We start from the raw sequence: 25,734 nt of genomic DNA on the forward strand, positions 1-25,734 counted from the left end.
GTCGCGCCGCCCCGCTAATCAAACTGTCACTTCAAGAATTCCGCGCGAAATCCTTCCCCAGAAAACTTCCTACAACTTTTGATTGCTGCCGAGGATTTCTATACATATTAAGGCTCGGATATTGCTTAATCACTGACACTAATCCACAGTCGTATAGATCGCTGGAGAAGCTTCGCAGTATCAATTACATTAGCATCTCTACGAGTCATTATTCTGCTTTGTTTAATAAGCAAAAGGCTGCCCTTGTTGCCTCTTTAAGTTATTAATTAGAACAAAAATTCCGATCGTTCAGATTTTGTTCGCTAAATTGGCCACTTAAACTCGTAAAAGCCGTCCAAAGGAACTTAACGACGGTCAAAGAGCATAACCGCAAATAAGCTCCGATCTGGAGGCGGAAGAAAATTCCGTTTTCCTTAATTTACCCCCACAGCGGACTTTTGTGAATGTTTTTTGTACGTTTGTTTACAGTTTGTGAAATAATCCGTTCTCTTTCGAGAGCAACGTTTTTCTTTTGTCGGCATTTAGCAGATTTTTCTTTGATCATGCCAACTTTTAAACTTGAATTGCTACGAAAGATCGTACAAGTTTAAGAAACCTTTATTTATTGTCATTTGTCAAACTATTTCCGCGTTGTAACACCTGTTTCTTGTTTTTTTTTCATTTGATAATTTTAGAAACTCTAATCGGTACATTTTATTTATCCGTAGTAAAAATACTTACTTAGTTAAGCTTGACAATAAATAAATAATTTAATTAATAATAATTACATTAAAAATTATAAATAAAAACTAAACCAAATTAATTATTAAAAAATAATAATTCATTTGGTTTAGTTTTCAATTAGATAAGGGCAAGTATTCTTCCGGGAAAATCAGAAAATAGAAATGGAGATGCATTTGGAGGTGAAGTTAAATAAATATTAATAAAATCGGCCGTAATTCTATAACCAAAACCGGCAACCCACCGGTAATCGTCACTAACATAATTTTAATTGCGAGCAGCCAGTAACTTAGTTCAGTTTGCTTAGCAAATACGAGTAGCAGCGAGTAGCTGGATAATATTCAGAGTCAACATCTGACAGTTGCGGAGTTTTAGCGCCAAAGTGGTGGAACGCGGGTAGTTTGGTTACAGCAAACATTGCGAGCGACTAATGTGATGTGTTTGCCGTGCTGGTTGCTGTTGAAGTCTTTTGGTTTCAGTGCTTATTTCTATAGATATGCGTAAATCTAAAATTTACAATATTACAATTTGCAGTTTACAGTCCTCCTGTCCAGTCAAGATATGTACTGAATTGTCTGGCAATGCGACAGATAGTAAACCTTTTATAAAGATTTCAAGTAAAGTTACTTTTTTGGCAATAAGTCAATAACCACTGTTTAAATTTGGATAAGGGGGTATACAGATAATTTATCTAGACTAGTTTAACAAGGCAAGAGGCAAGTCTTTATTTTTATGTCATTTTAATAAGATTTCATAAAAAGCAGTGAGTGATATTATAAATTTCATTAAAAATACATACTTAGAATTACCAGTAGAACTGTATTTATATACTCGTACCTACAATTCCTATGCAGTAAAAACAAGTCAAATTAGTGGGCAGCTCAAACGAGCCTGTGAACTGCAGATTCGTTAGTAGTTTGTAGTCGAAATTGGGCTAGACGAGCGAGTTACTCGATCGGCTTACTGGAATTTCGTCAGCCTTAGGTATTTTATATTGTATGGTCTTTTTTAGGGTTCCGTACCCAAAGGGTCAAACGGGACCCTATTACTGAGACTTCGCTGTCCGTCCGTCCGTCCGTCCGTCCGTCTGTCACCAGACTATCTCATGAACCATGATAGCTAGTTGAAATTTTCACAGATGATGTATTTCTGTTGCCGCTATAACAACAAATACTAAAAACAAAATAAAATAAATAATTTATCCCATACAACAAACATATTTTTTTTGCCATTTTTATAAATAATGGTACGGAACCCTTCGTGCACGAGTCCGACCCGCACTTGGCCGGTTTATTAAATATTTTTATGCAATAAGGAAATAATTCTTAAGCTACATAGCTACATTCTAAACTAAACACATACGACTTATTCTGAAAAGTATACACTGCAGCTTGCTGTACATCTTTACAGTTTCTAATTTATATATTTTACGTAGGTTTTTTTTTACTTTTTTCTACAAAATATTTATAGTTTCTTCCACCATGAAGTAGTTTTTATTTAGACAAATTACTTGATTCGGCCAAATCTGAGTCGATACCGTATTTTTAGCATACGTTCATTAGAGCAAAACAAGTTTTTGCTTGCGTAATGTCTTGTGCATTGATTGGCATGTATTATTTTTGTTCTCAGTTCACCCGCTGGTGCAAGTGCCAAACCAGTTGGTCGGTGCGCCTACCAGCACAGACGTCACTCTCCAGTGTCACGTCGAAGCGTCTCCTAAAGCCATCAACTACTGGACCAGAGAAAACGGTAATGTTTTAACAAAGCGGATGCCATTTTTTTCCAAATTACTAGATATGTATATATTAATTATAAAAAAAATAACACCCCCCAATTTACGTGTACGGGAGGTAAAATATTTTTTGTTGATTTTATTGTCAGACTTCGTCCGTCTTATTGATTTATATATGCATGCCAAATTGCAGCTTTCTAGCACTAATGATCACACAGCAAAGCCTAGAACAAACAAACAGACAGACTTCCTAGTTGACTACGGAACCCTAAAAAGGCGTTTAACTTAAAGCAGATTTTTAGTTTGTTATGTTGACAGTTGAGCAGTATTAAACTTTCTAATTACACTTGCTGAATTTTCAATCCAAATGTACTTACTTTTTATTGCTTTTGAGTTAAAATAAATAAATATTATAGGACATTATTACACAAATTGTAATTGTATTTATAAATACTTAAATACCTAGAAAACACCCATGACTCAGGAACAAATATCCATGCTCAACACACGAATTAATGCCCTTACCAGGATTTGAACCCGGGACCATCAGCTTCGTAGGCAGGGTCACTACCCACTGGGCCAAACCGGTCGTCAAAATTAATTAATTGGAACCGAATGTTAATCTCGAGCTTATGCTAAGATTACTAATATAGCTTTATGTGATAGATTAGTTTTTGGAACTAAGAGCATAGATATGGAACGCGTGTATTAAATGCAGCTAATACTAAGCAAATAATATTTTCAACTTTGTGAAACACGGTATGAAAAGAAGATTAGCTCTAAATTATTTAGTGGATTGCACAGAAATCCGATATCGAGTCGTTTAGCGACATCGGTATGACGACGCTAAGCACTGGGGACGCACTAACTCCATCTATAATAATTTATAAGCCACTTATATCAAGCTCGGCGTCATCACAGCGCAACTATATGTTTACGAGCTCCGCGTAACTCTTAATAATCCTTATTAATTTAGTCCCAGACACGAAACTCAAGAGCGGCATAACCAACTAATTTCATTATTCATAAAGCACATTGAAAGCGTTAAAGTACTCATTAAAAGGCCCGTTATTCACGTTCCTACTATCTTCTTTGACAGGCCGCAGGGGCTAGTGCTTGCTTACAAGTTATGGCATTTTTATGGTTGTATTTAAAGGAAAAAATATGCGATTATTTCATGACCGTTTTTCATTTCGACGCGATTTATCGCGACTTTGATTATACGGCGCCGATGTTGGCGCTTATTAAGGGGCCCATTAATGCTCCGACAAGATGACAGCGTTAAATATGGCCGCGCGATGGTGTAACGGCAGAGACTGCCTCCCAAAGACTCCGCGTTGTGAAACAATTAACTTGGAATAACATATACCTTTATACTACTATTACTACTAGTAAGGTACTAGGCTGCTAGCCGCACCACACAGTAGCTTCTCACACCTTACAAGCTATTCGTGTTGATCCTTGATCTTTCATGTCGCGCGAGTGACTAAAAACGCGAGTTAAACCGTAAAATTAGCTTAATGATGGCTTAATCCTTGATTATCGTTCATATTTATGCTTTGAGCTGCGACACCTAAACGTAGATACAGCTAAAATGAGCAGTCGAGCTTTGACACCAATTACAATGAACGCGCCAACGCGCAGTAACCGCGAGTTATCATGCTCCTTCCAGTAGGTAAGTGATCTGTGCGTAAGGGTCGCCGGAAGTGACCGCCTATCGCCCCTTCATCGGTTTATCGCTGCACTCTTCGCTGAGAAGTTGTGACATTTTAAATTAAGCTTTGTACTTCTTGAAGTTTTGACAGTTTAATGTACTTTATTCATCGATGATTTGAATCCATAACTTATTTGTGTCTCGTATTGATTGATCACGATGGCTGTCAATTCTCCTAAACCTTTAATTTGAAATTTGAAAGACTACGAGGTAATTTTGCACGAAGTACAGTCAGCTGCAGAGAAAAGCCAGCCCCCCCTCCCCATAGAAGTTTATATGCAAAGATGCTAAGCGAATAGTATTGCTGACTATACATACCTCAACATTAGTGTGATACTATACGGCACGGCGACAGAGGATTTTGTTATATCTTTTACGCTACATATTCACGAAAACACATGTACACTTTGCTTTAAAAAATATGTACAGTCAAGTGCAAAAATATGGGTGCGCACAAGTTGCTCAAAAATATTTCCATTAGCTCGTATGTCGGCGAATTAAGGGCTAGGGGACATATTTTTGAGTATATTGCGTAGATCCATATTTTTACACTTGACTGTAGATTGCGTAGATCCATATTCGCCGTATGTGTACACTTGACTGTACACATACGGCTTTGGCATTACTACATACCTGTCGTGGTCATGCTGGGTAGATACTTTCCAGCACGATCACGCTATAATATATTTATTGAGGTTAATTTTGTAGTCAAAATAATACAACAAAATCAATACACTACAATCACGAGAAGAATTAGAGATTAATATCTATCTTATATCTAATGATGAAGAATTTGAAGAGTTAATAGCTTATTAATTACTGCTTTGTGTACGTAAGTACGTACTTTAAAAAAATTTAATCAAACATTAATGAGAGCATTTCTATCAACGCGAACGAAATGATAATGAATACGAGTGAAAAATAATTAGATAAGCGAATAAAAACACTAAAGTAATACAAATAAGCATACTTAAACTCCCTGAACCAACTGGGGTAGGAAACTTCATTATTTCTCATTAAAGTGGCGCTCCGTGGATAAAAGTTGCTTATTTAGTGCTCGGGTGACAGATGAACAAAAGCACTTCTGACGTGGAGTGAAGGACAATAAGGCGGACAAGTTTGAATTATAAGGTGGAATTTTCTTGTTAAAGAAATTCCAGTTCACGGGAGCTATTTTAGTTGTTTTTACGCGGATTGCGCACGGTGCGGTGTTAGTTACTACAGGAACAAATGAAACCTACAAATCAATATAAGAACACCTACACGGACTGGCATATGAACGCGGCCAATATTCCACGGCAGCAAAATGCGTTTGCAACGACCAGCGAGTGCAGGAGAACCCTGACCAAGTGGCCACTAAAGTCGAGTTAGGAATGGATTTACGACGCTTGTTGCAGGCCGCACCGCGACATGTGCGAACGAGCCGCGCGGTCACAGCTGCCCCCCGACTGACCAAATCCCGACAAAACGAACAAAACTTTTTCGCAGTGCGGTCTTTAAGCACATTTTTCCAGCAAGCTAATCATGCACTTTATGTTCGGTGTACTTTTGGATTAAGCCTGTGCAATGAGGCTGTGGCATGGGCTATTAAAATAACTATCTTATTAATTAGTCACGTAAACGGAAGTGATCTATAACGAAAACATTATTTATTATACTTTTACGTACTAAAAAACCCTCGAGATAATTTACTTGCGATAAAATACCATACTAACTTATACATATATTATGTTTATTCGATAAGTTCAGGAAGACAAGAAAAGTTAAAACTTAACTGAGCTGCAATGCACTACTTACTATATTGTTTTGTATGATCTTGGGATAAGTAGTATTAAAACAATTAATGGCCTAGCTGTCTTTTCCTTTTTTAAACCATTTTTGTAAAATTTGGCAAGGCAAGTTAAAAAAAACAGTGATTTGCGCCACACCGGCACTGGTAAATGTGAGCTACGTAACAATGTTTGAGAAACTCCCATCGTGCACCGCTAGAGATTTTGCGTTAAATACAGATACAGGTACGGTGCGGTGTAACACGTTATATATCGTCGCCTAGTACAAGGTCGATCTGTGTAAAGATTGTCCCCAAATATTTATTTATTTATTTTTATTTTATTTAACTTTTCCTATCCTCTGGCCTAGTGGCTAGTGACCCTGCCCATGAAGCCGGTGGTCCCGGGTTCAAATCCTTGTAAGGGCATTTATATGGCATGATGAACACAGAGATTTGTTTATAAGTCATGGGTGTTTTCTATTTATTTAAGTATTTATAAATATATAGTTATTAAATATGTTGTTGTTTATTAAGTACCTACAACAAAAGCCTTATTGAGCTTACTGTGCGACTTAGTCAATTTGTACGATAATGTCCTATAATATTTATTTTTCATGTTAATTAAAATGTGTGGGTCAAGGTTTGGCAGCTAAATTAGAAACACTTTTTCACTTTCGTTTGGACTCATATTTGCAAACAATGCAATATTGTGAAGATATTAAGGTGATCTATCTATACGACTGGGTACAATGAGGTTGCATTTGCACCCAGTCCTATTCCTATATGGATAATCAGTCAATGAGTTTAGTTTTTTTGAAACAAACTGCAGTTGGCAGTAAATAAGCATAAAATACTATAAACTTCTATGTTTTTGAATGAAATTGATGCATTATTTATTAATTCACCATACAATACCTCCTAATGCGACATTCAATATTAATTAACAGTTAGCGCCTTTCGTGGACTCGTGATAACAAAAAAATATTTGAATCATCAACAGAAGCGATGTTAACATTTGAACAATAATTGGCTATTTCATAACCAAGCATATTCAGAACGTAGGCAAATTAGATGCAGTTATGGACGCAACCGAGCCGACATTACAAAGCAATACCTAGCTACAGCTAGCGATACCGCGCAAAAAGCGGACCAAATTCTATTACCGCGGATATGCAACAAAGACCGCTGGCCCGCCCGCTTCAAATTGCTTTAGGCTACGCTGACAATATTTACTCGCAGGCTAAAACATTCGTACGAATCAAAATTGATGATAACAATGGTTTTATTCTGTTTATTCTTTTGTCACAACTCTCATTGTCGCTTGGTCAAAATACATAGACAAAACTCTGTATAATTGAGGTTTTTGCTGTACGTAGCAGACTCAAGGTCGTAAAATCAACAATTACCATGCGCACTGCTTCCTAAAATTATTTTTACTAGACAGAGTAAGATGTAAAATTGTGTATGACAGATTTCCTGTCCATCAATCAGCCTTGAGTGACATGCTAAATTGCTAATGAAATGTGCTTTTTGACCACCGAATAATGTCACCAGCATAATATATATTAAAAATCAAAATGAAATGCAAAATTTTAAAGCTTCTTTACATGCTAATAATGATAAGCAAATCACTATTAAAAAAACTTGCCAAAATAACTAAAGGTGTTCCTTTAATTTTGAATAGTTTCCTCATTTCTATTGGATCCCATCATCAGATCCATCCATCAGATTTTATGACTATGGAATACTCTTTCTAACAAAATCATAATTTTCCAAATCAGTCTTGGAATAATCGGGAACCTACATTACCTTTTGGGAAAAAAAATCCTTTCACCTCAGCAGCTCGAACAAGGGTACTTTTCAGCATAAAAACAGTGAATGAGTTTGCTAACTGAGTGAGACAAAATGACATTCAAGTAAACTTTACATTCGAATGTCATTTCTATATGATGGGCCTAATACAAATTCGAAATACTTGGATACTATTCGCTCTGTCCCTCTCCGAATTCTTAATAATTAACTCATAAAAAATATACATAGTTACATTTTTGACACTTATACTATATTTTTAATACAGTTGCTCAAAAAGTGCTACTTTACGTAGCTGTTTAGCGTGCGGAAAGTTGGTTTTCGCGAACTAGTGCTTTTCATTTTTCCTTTTTTTATATATACTTGTTCCAATTCATGACTACTTATTGATGAGTGTTAATGTTAGTTTCCTTTAAAAGTTGTAATGAAGACAAAAACCTACTGTTATGTAAGAATAATAAAAATATACGTATTTCATATCTTATTATTTACCTCTTCATTTATGATGATGAAGAGGTAAGATGACACGTTTACTTTTTAATATTGAATATTGAAAAACGTTCTTAATAAGTTGTCTGAAAAAGCTGCCGAAACTCTTATCAATGAAGAGGCGTTTTTTCTTACTGCAAGCACTTTTTAAGTTTCTAAAGGCAACATTCGATATTGTTTTTATACAATTTAAATATACGATAAACAAATAATTGTAAATAACGATACTGAGGTAAGGTAAAAAAACTTTTTTCTTTTCTTATTTTTTTTGCAACTGTATTAAAAAAACGTCGTTCGATACACGTAAGATGACATACTTTCCGCACTAGCATCGAATTGTACATTAAATGTATGTTACGTACTTTATTGTAAAATATAAACAATACAACTTAAAAATACAAAGAATGTCATGCAAAATTAATAATTAAACTTTGAACAAGTGGTCAAATAGTAGTAAGTATGAGTAATTCCGAACGCAGAGTGAAGAAGAAGAGTTTTTTTTTTCAAACAAGTTTTCAATTGAACAGTATCAATGTTCGTTATTTCAATATTATCTCATTAAAATTTATTTCCATATTATCTCATTAAACTTTATTTCCATATTATCTCATTAAACTTTATTTCAATATTATCTCATTAAACTTTATTTCCATATTATCTCATTAAACTTTATTTCCATATTATCACATTGAAATTCAGGTCGTTTTGTATTTGTGTTTTATTGCGATAGTTAAAGTTTATTGTTGATTACCTTAAGAAAACATGGGTGAAAAAGCGACGAAGAAGGTTCACATTTTTTCAGGTTGTATTTTTCCTTCTATTATGCCTATTTTGTTTTCTATGAGACCTCTACGACCGTTAAATCTCGTACGCTTTTGAGCCAAGACGATTCAAATGAATCTATGTAGTGAGTCTTTCACTTGCACGGGACTCAAAATAAGCACTCGAATAAATATCAAACCTACTTGGGAAATAGCAAAAAGTCGATTAATGTCCTTTTTAAAAAGTCGATAAATAAATAAATTGTTTGCTTAAAACTGTAGCTTTAATTAGTACGCTGGTTCAGCGAAGCCATTAATAACCATCGTATTGCCGAAGATGTCTAGATCATAAGCAAGATGAGGCCGACCGTGTTTGTGAATTGACCACAAATCTGTGGCCGAACGGTGCAACTGACACCTCTGTCCGCCCGGCGCCGGTGCCGCCCTCTTTTGTTTATTGCCTGACAACTTTATTAATTGAAACGATCGTTTGGCAATGTCAATTATTTTATGTAGAATTGAATTTTCGAGCAAGAATTCTGATAGCAAGGGAAGCATAAGCACGAGATGTAAATTACTTTGATATCGTGTTGCATATACAAGTTTTCACCGCAGCAGTGAGAGCAGCGCCGCAGCATATTAGAGGGAAAAATACAACTTGAAAGAATATCCTTCGTCATTACTTTTTCATTTTCTAACACTTACATTTAGTTATCACTATAAAACAAAAAAAAACTACGAAAACGAAAAATATATATAGAAAAACGAACTTCAATTTCATTCGTTCAATCGAGAACTTTTAAAGAACGTTCCAAATAACAGATACTAGGTGCTTTTTGACCACTTCACTAAAAATCTTTAAAAGTATTTTTCTTGTTTAAAGTTTATTCTTGCGTGATAATCTTGCATTTTTAAATCATTATGTTTTTATTTTATAACAATATATTTACGTATGTTAAACTATAGCATGTTTGTCAAAAATTTAATTACAATTTGGAATTATATCATCAATAATTATCACGAATTCATACTCGAACGTGTTTCTAAACGATGCGTTCTGACTTTTTTACAGCTGAATGACTTTTTAACGTTTTTCTGACTCTTTCTTTTTACTAACAACGGAAGACGACAGAGGGCCTACTGCAAACCACGTTCAACGTGTTGCCTCTCTGTTGCACTTTTAAATTTGTACGTAAGCGTGACAGGGAGGCAACACGTCGAAAGTGCTTCGCGGTATGCCCTCAGAGCAGACGGAATCCGAGTATTTCGAATTTGTAATATGACGTGCACGCTGAAATTACATTCGAATGTAAATGTCGCTTTAATTACCTTTTGTCTCACTCTCTCAAATTAAATTTTGCGCTCTATTTTTAAGCAGCAAAGTTGTTCGAGCTGCTGAGGTGAAAAATCTATTTCAGCTAATTGATAACTACCGATATTATTTTATATGTCACATCGCTAAATGTCTCGAAAACCACTTAAGCTATGGATGGGACATTTAGAATAGTTATGAACAACGCTAATCCAGATCCAGACACATTTAAAAAAGAATTATATTTAATTATTATTAATTATGGAAAATGTCCAATATGAAGAGGGGGCAAAATTCCAAAGTCTGTGACTAGGTCAAATTAATGAAATAATTATGTTTTTTTTACATACTTAATATTAACATTACATTTTACAGGAAAAATATATAAGAATCTGTATCTGGATAACTTTTTTTAATACAGTCGCTCAAAAAGTGCTACTTTAGGTAGCTGTTTAGCGTGCGGAAAGTTGGTTTTCGTGAACTAGTGCTTTTCACTTTTCCAATTTTTTTAAATTACACTTGTTCCAATTCATTACTACTTATTAATGAGTGTTAATGTTAGTTTCCTTTAAAAGTCGTAATGAACCTAAAACCCTGCTGTTAATGTATGAAAAATAAATATGTACATATTTCATATTTTATTAATTATCTCATGAGCATTATAACACGATTATTTTTTAATATTGAATATTGAAAAACCGTTCTTAATAAGTTGTCTGAATGGAACGGAATGGCTGCCGAAACGCCTGTCAAAGAAGAGGCGTTTTTTCTTACTTAAGCATGTTTTAAGTTTCCAAAGGCAACATTCGATATTGTTTATATACAACTTAAATATACGTTACACAAATAATCGTAAATAGCGATACTTAGGTAAAAATAGTACAATGTTTTGTATCACATAAAATATATATTCATTCATTCATATTTACAGTTGTTACAGTTGTTTTTCTTAGTTTTTCGCTACTGTATTAAAAAACATCGTTCGATACACGTGCGGAAATATCATTCTATACTTTCCACACTAGCATCGAAATTTACTATGTTAATGAACAAAAATCATTTCCGAATTCAGTTTGCAATTTTACCAACTGTAAGTGTGTTTATTACACTTGAGATTTCTATGAGATTACAGAAAAGACTTTCAAATAAAAAATAATTTTTGAAATCGGTTCACATGACAGAGAATTGTCCTCGAAAAACCAACATACGTGCATTACATCGCGCAAATTAGTTAGACAAATTTATCGACAGATGGCGCTGTACACAATTATACTTAGCATAGGTATTTCTGATCAAGTCTTTCGTCTTTATAGTTACACGAGATAATTCAAAGTTCGTATGGAACCCTCAGTGCGCGAGTAAAACGAACTCGCACTTGACCGGTTTTTTTTTTACAACGATTTCTAATGTCGGCTATTATTCCTTAGTACATTGTGGAACGAGGGATGTAAGTGAAATTTTGCAAACGAGGTCATTAGATGCACGACATTCGCAGGCTGGAGTGCATTAAAGGATCGAGTTTGCAATATTCTTACCCACGGAGTTACACACAATGTTTTTCATCACACTTGAGAAGAAAAAACTGAGTGAAATATTTGTTAAATATTCCAAACATTCGTCCGCCATATTGTCATTCATTGACAGGTTAGGCATCGAAGGCACAGACCTATCCGGCATTCAGCCCCGATTGAAAAATCATTAAAAATATTTGTAATGGCTTTTAAATGAATCAAATTAAATATTTCTTAACATAAATAATAAAAACAAATTAGAGTCAAATCAAGATATGTTGGCAGCGGTTTTGACAGCCCAGATAGTGCATGTGTTATTTTAAACGTCAAACTTTGATGAAATTATGGGGTCTACTTAACACTTGCACAGGCTCGGCTATCAAAATCGCTGCCAACTTAGCTTTGTCTGACTCTATAATCGTCACTAATTTATAAGTAAAACCCATTTATACCTACTTGGTTCGTATACTTCGTATGAATTAGTGACACAATTTAAAAAAGAATAGCTTTTTTACACAATTCATAACTCCCACGGAAACAATATATGCCTTGTCTTGTCTTTCAGTATACCTGTGTGAATAAGATCTTTTTCGAGCAAGTGTAATTAAAACATAATAACTACATCAAAGTAACAAAAACAAAATTCAATACTCGTATCCCTAATATTAAATATCACTTAAAATAGTTTTCCCTCAAATAGGAAGAACCGATTAAGCAATAACTTCCGACACGGATTACAAGTTTGCACTTCGACTGCAACAGTTGCCTGCATCGGGTATTCATAAAGTTCTCAAGTCCAACTAATAGCAATAAAATATATGAGAAATTAATGTGGTACAAGGCCGTATCCTGTTTAGAGCAGCTTCCGTGGTCAGTTTTGACGGTACACACGAGGCAAATTTATCCTTTGCACATAAGTAGTGACAATATTGTATATAAAACTAGAAATATATGGGGCAAAATCGTTTTGCATAGGCAGTACGAAATGGCGGAATCTGTGTTCGATACACTCTTCTTTTTAACATATCTATTTATTCATCAGAGCCCCTGGTATAAATTTATTCGATTTAGAAACGTGACGTACGCGTTTGCGTTAAGTCACAGCGCAAGGATTTAGACACAGCGCGCCAAGCGGAACGTTTTGGAAAATTAAAATCCCATACAAAATGAGACTTAAAGCAAACGCGTACGTCACGTTACGCCATCGAATAAATGAACACTAGGGGTACAGTTCCAAGAAATTGCTTATACTTGTTAACCACAATTTTGAGCATACATGTATATAGTTAACGTACTGTTTGCACTTGGAAATTTTGGAATAACAAAGATGTTGAATGCCTGAAGGGTTTATTGAACATTGTTTAAGGACTGCAAGCTGTGCTCTTTCAGCCTCGATAATAACCTAAGCTTGACAAATTGAACTACAAGAGCATGTGTCTCCAACACTTCTGCAATTGTGAACTTTTATGCCTAGCGCGGAAGCTGGAGGTGAAGAAGCTAGAGTTTTGTGGAAGCAAAGGTAATTCGTCTTTTTAGTTAAAGGTTAACAAGTTATTTGTCTTTCAAAGGTACACTGTGGAGGTCAAACATATACAGAATAAACAACGTTGGCAAAAGTATACTCCCTTGTGGCACTCCAAAACGAATTTCCAACCTTCACAACTTGTTGACGCTCCGATAAATAGCTTTTGAACCATTGCATAGGTAAACCTCTAACACCACACGCGTTTAGTTTTTTCACAAGTATCGAAGCGGAAACCGTGTCAAAGGCCTTAGCCAAGTCTAAGAATACTCTAATGCAGGCTTCGTTATTTTACAAGCAGTTGGCTACAAATGTTGTTAAAATGTGTACAGCCTCCTCCGTACACTTACCCTTTCTAAAGCCTGAACTATGGGTATACAGAGTAATACAGAGATCAACAACCTACAGCTACGGCTTGCTTTATCATAACAAAGCTGTGAATATACAGTCAAGGTATGCTGGGTAGGTGATAAATGCCAGCAATTTGACGACCGGTCTGGCCTAGTGGGTAGTGAGTAGTGACCCTGCCTATGAAGCCGATGGTCCCGGGTTCAAATCCTGGTAAGGGCATTTTTTCGTGTGATGAGCATGGATATTTGTTCCTGAGTCATGGGTGTTTTCTATGTATTTAAGTATTTATAAATATTTATATATTATATATATCGTTGTCTAAGTACCCTCATCACAAGCCTTATTAAGCTTACTGTGGGACTTAGTCAATTTGTGTAATAATGTCCTATAATATTTATTTATTTATTTATTAATCTAGCGTGCCAAATCTTAGTTAGGTTGGACAAACGATTATGTCATGATTTGGTAAAATCTTATAAGCTTTTGAGTCATATTTCTAGATGAAGGCTTCGTTTTAGGGACTTAGTGTCTTATATCATTTTTGTGTCAAATTTAATAAGCTTCCGTTTCGCCATACACAATATTCATATAGAACTCATAGAATCTGAGAAAAATAGACAAAAAAAATCAATAAAGGCGTATACTTCTCAAGATGGCGCCTGATTCTAGTGGCCCCCAAAGCTCGAATTTTAAGGAACATGGATCCCAGAGATTGTATGTGTCAAATTTGATTACTGTCACAATTGTTTGAAAATAAATTCTTTTTTTGCAATCACAATATTTAGCCCTAAACATTTTTCCTCCGTTAATTTCCGTAAATTTGTATTACATAGTATTTAGAATCTGATACCAATTATGGATCTAATGATGTCAGTTTTATTGAAATCCGCTCAATAACTTAGGCGCTAGAAGATAAAATATGATTTAATAGTCGGCGTCCTCTCAAGGCGGCTGTACTGATTTTTCTTTAATAAAACATGTGTAAGCAGGTTGTAAAGAGCAAGAGGAATCCACCGATATGTCATTTTAAAAAATTCGGTCAGTATCCTAAGCTACAGGGTGTTCCGATTCATCAGTACTTAAACCCATAACTCTACTTTCTGGTGAAGTCGCAGTCGAGTAAAATGTTGATAATGAGGTAAATCATGTACAAATGTATAGAGAAAATTGGAATTCATATTCCTCCTAGTGTCCTATTAAGAGAATGTCCCCTGGAAGTGTAAAAGCGCTAAACTTAGATTCAGCAAGTATTTTCTATAACAAGATGTATTTTTTCGCAAAGATATCTAGGACTTTTTTCATAAAAAATGATTCCTCGAGGTCCCCAAATGTCAAATGGTATGGACATGAAAAACGCGCCTTTAATTTACATACATACCAAATTTTAGGACTGTCCCAGATATTTCGAGGTTTTTTTTCTATTCCGATTGTGCTATCAGTTGTCTTTCGTATTCCAAGATTGCTGACAACTTTAAAATTATATGTTAAGTGTTATTCCAGACCTCAAAAACTTTTCGTGTCATAATTTCATACGATTTATATTGTCGGCTCAGCCAACTACAGAGTTAATAGGCTTAAGTTATATTTTTATAAAAAACTCCTAGTTCTCGAACGTGTGAAATAAACACTAGATTCCTCTATTCTAAGATCCTTCCATTAACTGTAGTTAGGACATTATAATATAGTCTCGCCATTAATGTGTTATTGGGAGGCAATTAGTCCAAATTGCAAAGCAAAGTCAATCTCTGGTCTGAAGCAGAAAATAAACATCAACATTTTCTTTGCCATACTTTCTTTAAAGTTATTTTGTCTCCAAGTATGTGGTTGAATAGTTGGTCTGTTTGTCAAGAGTTTACGATCTGAATGATCTGAAAAATATGTAAACATAACCTTTTCAATCAGACTCGCAACATAAAACGCTGGCAGACATTACTAACCAGCGGAGGCCCCGGCCCCGCTCTTCTGCGGCTATAAATTGTGGCGAGAACAAATTAAATTAGGTAATACAGGACTGACAAGCGACGGGGCGACCGCGCGGACATGGAATGGGTGGGTCCCTCTGTCCGGCCACAGCCTCCGATAATTTTTTGTTGTCGTTTTAAACGGAAAGTACTTTAAAGGCTGTTAATAGCTTTTGTACTGAGATTTATTAACTTGGTTTGGTACTTTGGATGTTATTTTATGATCCAACATTTGTAGTAATTAATTGTACAAAAAATTGTTCTATGATACTAATATTTATCATAAGTAGGACACGTGTTAAAAGCCGATAGGTACCGATATAAACCAAATATATCTAATAACAAGTGCGAGTTCGTTTTACTTGCGCACCGAGGGTTCTGTACAAACTTTCAATTATCTGTATAACTAGAAAGGCGAAAGACTCTTGATAAGAAGTAGGTACATATACTATAATTGTGACATTACAGTTTAATTGTTACAGCGCCATCTATCGACATCTTGTCTAACTAATTTGCGCGATGTGCACATATTTTAGTTTTTTGACGATAATTCTCTACCTGCATGTGAACCGATTTAAAAAAAATGTTCTTTTAAGTATATTTAATGTAATTTTAAGGTAATGCAAGTGTAATAAACACACGTAAAGTTAGTTAAATTGCAAATCGGAAATGTTTTTTGTCAGTTAAATTTTTTTTACCAAGATAGAGTAAATAGGTATCTCATAGGTAAGCGTGTTCTACCGTAGACCGCATCATCACTTACCATCAGGTGTGATCGTGGTCAAACGCCTGCCTATCCTCCATAAAAAAAAAGGTCTTATTATATTTTTCCTGTAAAATTTATAGTAATGTTAATATTGTGTAAAAAAATTATAATTTTTCTTCGGTAAATTTCAGAGATAAGGGGGGGGGGGTGGTATTTTTTTTTTACATTTTCCTCCATAAATTAATTGTTTTGGAATGTAAAATGTATTATTAAGCTCTTTCAAATGATACCCCACTTGACCTAGTCACTAGTCTTTGAAATTTTGCCCCCTCTTCATATTGGGCATTTTCCATAGTTATTAAAAATTAAAATAAAAAATGATACTTTCAATGTGTCAAGGTTAGCGTTGTTCATAACTATTCCAAATTTCAAATCGATAACTTAAGTGCTTCAATTGATTTAACTTTACGAAAATATCAAATGATATGATATATTTAGATCCGTGGGGTTTTTAAGGCTATTCATTGAATAGGCACTGAAGAAAAATACAAAGATAAATAGTTATGCAATAATCGTCTGACTGTGAACATTATATTTTAATAACTAAAAAAAACTGAATTATGTAGAACTGAACTGTGTCTAATTTCACTGAAAATATTCCAGCAAAAATATCAAAAATTTCAATTAATATCTTTGTTACGCGAAGAGCTATGTTTGGAATAAAAAATAAAACTCCACCGCAAAATAAAGCGGAGCAAGAAGAATGCAAGCAATTTTTAATATAGAACGAGCAGAAAGCTACGTGACCCTCGGTCGCGGTAATAATGTAGCTAACGACGAAAATTCAGCCGAATCGCTCAAGCCCAACTTACCCTTTAGACGTTTTAACATATTGTCACGAAAAAGTGGTTCCTTCTTAATGTAGGTTTTATTCAAAACATTTGATGATACACTGTTTTATCTGATTACTTAAATAGCAACTTGTTGTCTCTTAATACTCGGGTTACTTTAGGGAAAAGTTCATTAGACATTACTTTATCATTCTTTGGTATAACATTGAGATAGAAAAAAACATATAGCCAAAAAGATTCGGCTCGTTATGCCTAAGCTGTGTTTTTATTATATAACATAATCACATCCACAAATCAGATCGTATACGATTTTTGTGTCACATGTGGGTCGTCAGGCAAATGGATTATTTTAACTACAAGACAGCAATGACCAATTAGTTTGTTAATTTTTCATGTTAAATTAAACCAAACTATCTAATGCAAATGTCCACACACTGGAAATACGCATATTATTTGTTTATGCGAAACAACATATTTCAATTCGATACCGGGGGACAATGGTCGGAAGCGTCGGAATATAAATTAGTCTGAAAGCGAGTGGGTGCTATCTATAATAATGGATATATGTACTCAATACACAGGGAAGGTATGGTCAAACTATGTAGTAAACATAATGACAACAATGATTATTTAATTAAGTATATTAATGAAAATATTGCCGTTTCATGTAAGTGTTTCCTAACCTCTTACAAAATAGCTTTCAGTACAAAATATATAATAAAAAAACTGTTTACATTAGTTTAAATATTTTTCATGGCCATAATTAGCATTGATTTATCCTTCACAATGGTATAAATAATATTACAATTGCATAAGGAGAGCCGCAGCGGCTTACAACTTTCGGCCTCGTATTATCAGTATTAAGTATCACATAACAAACTTATATATTTTACCACTAACAATGAAATTAAGTGTTGTATAAGCATTATAAGTACAGTATTTTCATAAATATTCATGGGCTTGGTAACAAAGTCAGTATAACTTATACTATTTATATAGAAAGTAGTTCTAATACTCACTACTACTAAGGGTTTGTATCTGCTGATCTCCCGATACTCCATCAGTAATCCTTACTTTGTCCTACACTCCAGCATCAAGTTAAAGCAAGCACCTCGTAGCCCGCGAACAAAAATGACAACATACACATTCGCCAACCAACTAAAATGAGCACTGCACGTCTGTTCAACTTACATAAAACAAAAGTGAGCGAAGCCAGTCACAGATAACAGTCAGGTGTCGAATAAACACAACAAAAAAACAGGTTAAACTCCAACGTAATATTTACTTTAAATATTTCAAAGATATATAAAGAGGACACAGTTGACAGTCAGGAGATATGTTTTAAATAAGGGCTTACATAACACCAAAGGATGTAAGTCACATATACTGTTGATTTGATATCTATGGAGTTGTATCACAAAATTTAACCAACGTAATTCTGGTTTTTTGACGCAGTCTTTTAGTTTGTTATTTTCGCGAGGCTTCAGAGCGCATAAGCAAAATGATTTATTCTGTTACATATTTCTTGAAAATAAAGAGTCCAGGAGAGAGATTATAATTCATTAGATTCTGACATAACATGATTTTGGTATCTGAGTGTTCTTTGTTGCCATCTGCCAAGGAATTGCATGTATGAGGTTTTAGTTTAATGTATGAATAGATTATTGTCATTAAGCCACTGTATTATATTAGAAACACTTTATCTGGTCATATGTTATACTTTTAATTCAAAATAATAAAAAATAAGAAAATGATCGAGATACGAAAGAATCGACATCGATCACATCATATTACCTATCTGCAAAACTATGTGGCTATTGACATGTTCAGTCAGCTTTAATAAATTTTAAACTTTGAAATAGTCAATACTAAATCCTTAATTTAGCCTTAAAATATTAAAAAAAAATTATACTTACCGGCCAATAAGAATGTATAATAAATACAACTAGTAAGTTTTGTAATTTTTGTCTGACAGGTGAAATGATAATATCAAACGACAAGTACCAGATGAGCGAGATCAACAGCTCAGCGTACAGCGTGCAGATGAGGCTGATTATAAAGAATATCCACCGCAGCGACCTCGGCGGCTACAAGTGTATCTCGAAAAATTCCATAGGGGACGCCGAGGGCAACATCAGGTTATACGGTAAGCCGCGACAGATATAAGTAGTTTTTACGATTAAATAGGGTGAGTTGGGCATTAAATTTTTGCGCCATTACAATGCTAATTTGATACAAAAAAGAAAGGTATAAAGTGTGGAAAAAATAATTGGCGCTGGAGGGAAAATGCCTTAAAACCTTAAGTTAGCTCATTTTAATTAAAGGAAACATTATTTTATTTAAAAAAAGAAACAAAACTGCATTAATTTTTTTCTTTGCTTGGTTCGCCCGGGTATCGAAACGACTAAAATTGCCATTTTATTCCACTAGTGGATACAGTTAACGTTAATAAATGTGTCTCCAAGAAATATTATGTCTTACACTCGCTCGTCTGTCGTACAAAATATCCCTAAAATCGAATTTAGTACACAAGAAAAAAAATTGACAAGCGAATTATAATAAATCTGCGAATACAGTTTTGTTTTTAGTTTTGTTTGTTTTTTGGGTTCCGTTTTGGTTTCATGTTACCGTAAAAACCTATGTAATTTTCATCAAGGCGTTTAGGAAAACTAGTTGTAATTAGTCAAAACGGCTTTATACGGTAGGATGTTATGTAGCATGTTCATTTTAAATATTTTATCCAGCGGATTTAGAAAACTAAACATTATTCTGCTTCTACAACTATTTTACTTAAGCATATTTGTTCTGATACGAAATTAACATTTTACGGTAATTTAGAAATAATCTAAATGGAAATAAGTATGTCTCATTTTGATGGTCTGTCTGTCAAAATACCTTTACTCCTTTATATTATTTATCTTTACTCCTATTGAATAAAATGATAATCTTCTCTGTCAGAAATGGAGTTACCCCACCACAAGTCCCGTGACGACGATGATGTAGACGCGGTTAAGGAAGAAACAAACGACGTGCACTCCAGCCTGCAAGGCTCACGCTGGGAAGGCGGTCCGCGAACGCAGGACGCCGGCTTCCTTGGGCGGCCGCCCCCCGGCGCAGCAACTCGATCTACTTCGTACGCGACCTTTTTAATATCAACCCTAGTTTACGTCGCGTGGTAAACTTCTCCCGTAAAGCCATGTGCAAAGTTCAGGCTGCTTGACTCAAACAAACGCACGATATCTCATCACATTATTGGACTTGAGAGTTTGAACATGATTTTCTCGTCTTTCGCTTTTAAAGTATCCCTTTCAATAAAGAATCTGGAGGTGTTTAAAAGTTCACTGAATATTTAAGGCGTTGTATGAGATCCTGTTTATTTTGGATTTCGTATTTTTATCAATCGTACTTTGCACATGGCTATTAAAATGTACAGTTAGGTATAGTAATAATATATTATTTAGAACTGTTGTCTGTAACGACATTTGTACATCAAGATCTCACTGTTTTATCAAGTATGATAATGGTTTTAAACAAAATACTAAGTGATTATGTTGTGACAGTATGCAATAGTAGCGATTTATTGATTATAAAATGTATAAACCTGTAAACTGTAAATGGCTAGGTTTAATTTTCGTCAAATAAAATGATGACTGTTGGTTTGCTGGTACGTCTATCATGTTGTTAAAAAAGTAAATTGAAAATGTTTTCTTTTATATTACGATAATATAACAATAATGCAATATTCAATAAGAAATGTAATGTTTGAACATTCATGTGTTGCCGTCTTTATTTAGAAAAATATGCTTGCAAGTCTTTCAACTTGTACGACTTCAGAAACTACCTATTCAAATGCATGTGTACCAAAAGGTTGTCTAAATGATAACACTTGAATGCGTGTAACCCAAGCCTAGAACTATTTTTGTGTACGAAATAAAAATTAAAACACGATATTATTTATAAATATTATTGTAATAATAAAAACGTATACAGTAATTTCAAATAAAAACAATAACAAACAATTATACTCATGTGGTGAAGTTGTATTATGTATTTATAAAAGTTAAAATGTGTGTAAATAGCTTCGCGGGAAATTATTTAGTATTGTTTAACAATAAATATATAATTTGTATTAGGTTGCATAATAAAGTATTTACAATTAACAACAAAATGTCGACAATTAAATTGTATTAGTTGTATGGATGTAAAATTTACGGGCCTATGATACAAAAGGTAATTTTGTAATTGTTAACGTTTTTAAATTGTTGAATTTTATGAATACTTATTGTTTAAACTTGTACTCATAGTAGTTAAGTTTACGTATAAAATATTTAAAATACTCTCTTGTCAACATTAAGTAGTTTATTTCTTTTATACGTTGTACCTAATCAAAACTAACATAAGCCGCCGACCTTTAACTTAGTGGCCTGAAATGAATGTATGATATTGTCCGCAAAACCAAATAAAAGTATATAACGGATAGAGTTTTATTTATTTTATGTAAAAAAATTATGGTATAAATAATGTTCTTGAGTAATTGGACCAGGGATTAGACGCCACCACCACATTAGTCTCTAGAGTTGGAACTCAAAGGTAACTATGTAATACGAACGAAGTTGTGTGTGGGGGCATACGCCGGCGTTAGGCGTTAGTTCAAAGCAATCAATACATATATATCTCGTTTTTTAAACAAATCAGTTGTGAGTTTTCCATTTCCAAAATTCATTCTAAAACAAAATAAACCAAAAAGCTGTTATATCACCGTCCTTCTATTTAAATAAAGTAAAATTACGACCATAGAAGTAATCTGTGTTTTCGTTTTTGTTACTGTTAAAGGGAGTGTCAGGCATGTTAAATTATAAATGCTTTAATTTATGGAATTTAGTCGATCACTCAAGCGCTCGTTCAAAGGCTTTACATTGTATCCGTGTAACAGAAGTTCGCCAAAAACGTTAGGACTAACTAAAGTACACACTTTAATAGATGCGTTTCGTACCTTAATGAAAATTACCAATGTCGACATTCCTTAACACAACACTTGGTCAAAATCACGAAAATAGTCATCTCCATTGAAGGGCTAACACAACATGCCGACCCTCTTAATACGAACCTTCGGGGGAACCGAGGGTAAGTGCGATCTAGATAGGGTAACCGCGTGCATTAGCAAAATTACCTGAGGCTTTATTATTTTCATTGCGACAACCCTAGCCGGGAATTTCGTGTGCTCCCCATTTAAGCTTACCAGATGAATTAGGTTAGATAATTACATCAAATGGGACAATGTCCTGATATATGTATGCTGTTGTTGCACTTTTTTATATATTTGGCTTCAAAGGATATCCTTTCGTTATTAAGTTATGTTAAGGTGACATTCGGTTTGCATGCAGCTGCATCACTTTTGCTGCATTAATGCCGCGGCGTTCACGCTGGAGCTGTCACTATCAATTTGCTTAATAAAATGAAAGATGTGGGTATTGAATGTTCTAACCGCGTCGGTGAGAGTGCCCGCGTCAATGCTGCAGCCTTTACATTTCATTCACCTTTACATAGATACTATGTCCAGATATGGTTTAATAAATGCTGGAAGTCAATTATAAATTTTGTAAATGACTTGGCAACTCAACTTTAAGGTACTTATTTAAAAGTATGGATAGGTAGTTGACATTCATTTAAAAACAGTGTGTCAAATGTGTAACTAAATTATTTTCATGACTTTATTAAGCATCATGCCAATATAGAGCAAATCAAGAACTAACAATCAGAAACCATAACGGGCAACGTTTCAAGGGCGAATTCAATTCACAATCACGGAGTGTATTACCCATCATGGCCAGTTGTATAAAAAAATCATTATGCACTTATTTTGGCGTGATTGTTCGAATTGAGCTCATAAGCGCGTCAACTGCTACCGCTCCGTACGAGTTAATACGCCTACAAAACGAGGAGACAAATACGAACTTACAAAACGATGTCAATTTCATCTCATTTTGACATCGTTTGCTCCTGCATCTCATTCGTACTTATATGTGTAAGTAATAACATATCCCACTTTAGAATGCCACTCAAGCTTTTGCGCGCTGATAGAGCAGGTGGATCGCTTGTCTGAAAACGCTCTGTAAGTGTCAGGATTTAATAGAACCTGGAATGATTATTGGATAATGCGTGAAATTAAGTTGTTTTGACAGATTTTATAATTTTGTGTGGATTACCAATTTTACATAATTATGTATCGTGATAAAGAATTAGGCGAGATGTTACTTTGCGGAAATCTACATTTATTTAAACAAAAATATTACTTGGCTAATCCCCGAAATAATAACGTGCTAGTCAATCAGTGGTAACCACCCTCACACCGTAAAAAATAAATACAATAAACTACCACCAAAAGTACAACAGAGGGCCTACCGCGAAGCACGTTCGACGTGTTGCCTCTCTGTCGCACTTGTAAATTCGTACGTAAGTGTGACAGGGAGGCAACACGTCAAACGTGGTTCGCGGTAGGCCCTCTGAACTCAATTAGCGTTGAGTTGCCGAACGCCAGACTGTCAACATCTCCATAATCTCCTGAGGATGCCTCGTAGAGGCAAAACACGTGTTGAGTTTTGTAATTTTGGTGGTGGTTTGTTATATTTATTTGAGTATTTATTTTTGCGGTGGGTGAGTGGGAACTTTAATTGCATGAAAAATTCATAAGTGAATGTAAGGGGTTAGCACTAATTGAATAGCACGATATTATTTCGCGGTTTTGTAATTATGTATCATAATATTTAATCGATCATTGCTATGACAGTTCATTAATTCCAGTGAAGTGTATCCCAACAAAAATTTAAATCTGAAAATTAGAGCCTAGTTCAATACTACTTTACCGGCAAAAGAATTAAGATAAGCTGACAACCCGATAACTTGAAATTCAAATAAAACAGTTTGATTGAAAACTAATTGAATTTTACACGCTTTTTCATTTTGAATGACTAGAAAGTGCTTGCAACTTGAATAAATAATATTTTGACTTTGACTTTGGACCTGCCCGGCTAGCATGACTTGTTTAAATACGCGTACATTACATACATCTTATATGTGTATGTAATGTACGCGTACCTGTAAAAGTATTATATGTTTAATCGCTAAGACAAGACACCCAAATTACCAAATACTCGTAAAGTTAGGTACTCATGACAAATTAAAATTACTATTACATAAGTAGTATATCTTGATCGTACCACACAGTAAAGAATCAAAGTCATCCATTCAGTAGGTATGTGTGGACATAAATGTATAAATACACGATTGGTACCCAAAACTTCCTGAAATTCAAAGACGAAAGGTATACATATAAAATATAATGTAAGCCTTACTCAGCCGTCTCACTCACGTCCTGTCAAAGACTCAGATAAGTATATTCAGGCATCATTCAATGCTGGAAGTGGCACGCTAACCCAATATAGGCGCTTGTACATTTCCGAGCATCCCTTGGGTGTTACAGTTTGCATGCCATGGTTTGCATCACAAGTGGTAGCGTGGCTGCGATACAATGACGTGGTGAGTCTTTTGGGGCTCAAAATCTCGGTAACATGAACTGAAGATAGTTTTGGTTGAAATAGAAGAGGGTTAGAGATAATCTTAATGTGTTGTTTATATAGATACTGCCTATAAAAGGTGCTCTTTTATTTCTAATATTTTTCGTTCAACTTAAATAATCTTTAATTCACATAAAGTGTTTAGTGATTTATCAATAAAGTACCTAGGAATAGGTAATTTAAAATGATTCAAAACCCATTTGAGACCCATTTGAGATCGTAATCAGCATCAAAACATGATTGTTTTAACAGTCATGTTACGTGAGCAATACTGAAAGTTTTAATAATGAGCGACATGGAGATCAAGTAGTTTTGAGGTTTAAGTTTAGGGAATTATTCAGTTGTGAAAAATACAATTCCTTTCCTCATAGAAGCCAGTACAAACGTTTATTTTATGCAACAACGTAAATACATGTATGTAAGAACAAACACAAGCGAAATGCATGTGCGAATGATAACAAAATGGCCTACCTAATTTAGATATCAAATGATAAGTTTGAATTGGCCTTCTAGTCACAATGAAGCGCCGATTATGATCATGTCACTACTAACTTTTCCGTCAAGGCTTTTGTAACACCCAGCAGACTGTACAGTACACACGACAGAATATCTCGATAATGCGCTTATGTTTACCTTTCTACCTACTTGGTAGGTACCAAGACTCTTATTCAATTACAATGCCCACGATGCGTATGACAAGTTTGTAATAGATTATTATCATATTTATAATCAAATCAGTATCATAATTTTCACTATCCATTTTATTTGTAAGTCCACACACCTGCAAAAGAGTCTTTAAGACCAAGTTCGGCCTGGCCAGCCACATTAGGGCCCATAATCGGTGTAATCTGTAATTGCTGACGTCGCCGTCATCGAAATCGAAGAGGAGGACTATTTGTAAGTACACAGAAAATAACTGCTACAACGTACAATACTGCCTTTATTACTAA

The 25,734-nt window shown here is 34.6% G+C and overlaps 1 protein-coding gene across 2 annotated transcripts in view; it reads left to right on the forward strand.

Moving 5' to 3' along the window:
* LOC133518932 (lachesin) overlaps positions 1 to 21,687 on the forward strand; it is a 118,369-nt gene extending 96,682 nt beyond the window's left edge. For both annotated transcript variants that reach the window (XM_061852727.1, XM_061852726.1), the window contains exons 7-9: positions 2,350 to 2,469; positions 19,186 to 19,356; positions 20,169 to 21,687. In XM_061852727.1, the coding sequence (XP_061708711.1) occupies positions 2,350 to 2,469; positions 19,186 to 19,356; positions 20,169 to 20,389 (512 nt within the window). In that variant the 3' untranslated portion in view covers positions 20,390 to 21,687. The remainder of the gene's footprint in view (positions 1 to 2,349; positions 2,470 to 19,185; positions 19,357 to 20,168) is intronic.
* Positions 21,688 to 25,734: the final 4,047 nt, after the last annotated feature.

This window comes from Cydia pomonella, chromosome 6 (assembly GCF_033807575.1).
Source record: "Cydia pomonella isolate Wapato2018A chromosome 6, ilCydPomo1, whole genome shotgun sequence".
Lineage (NCBI taxonomy): Eukaryota > Metazoa > Arthropoda > Insecta > Lepidoptera > Tortricidae > Cydia > Cydia pomonella.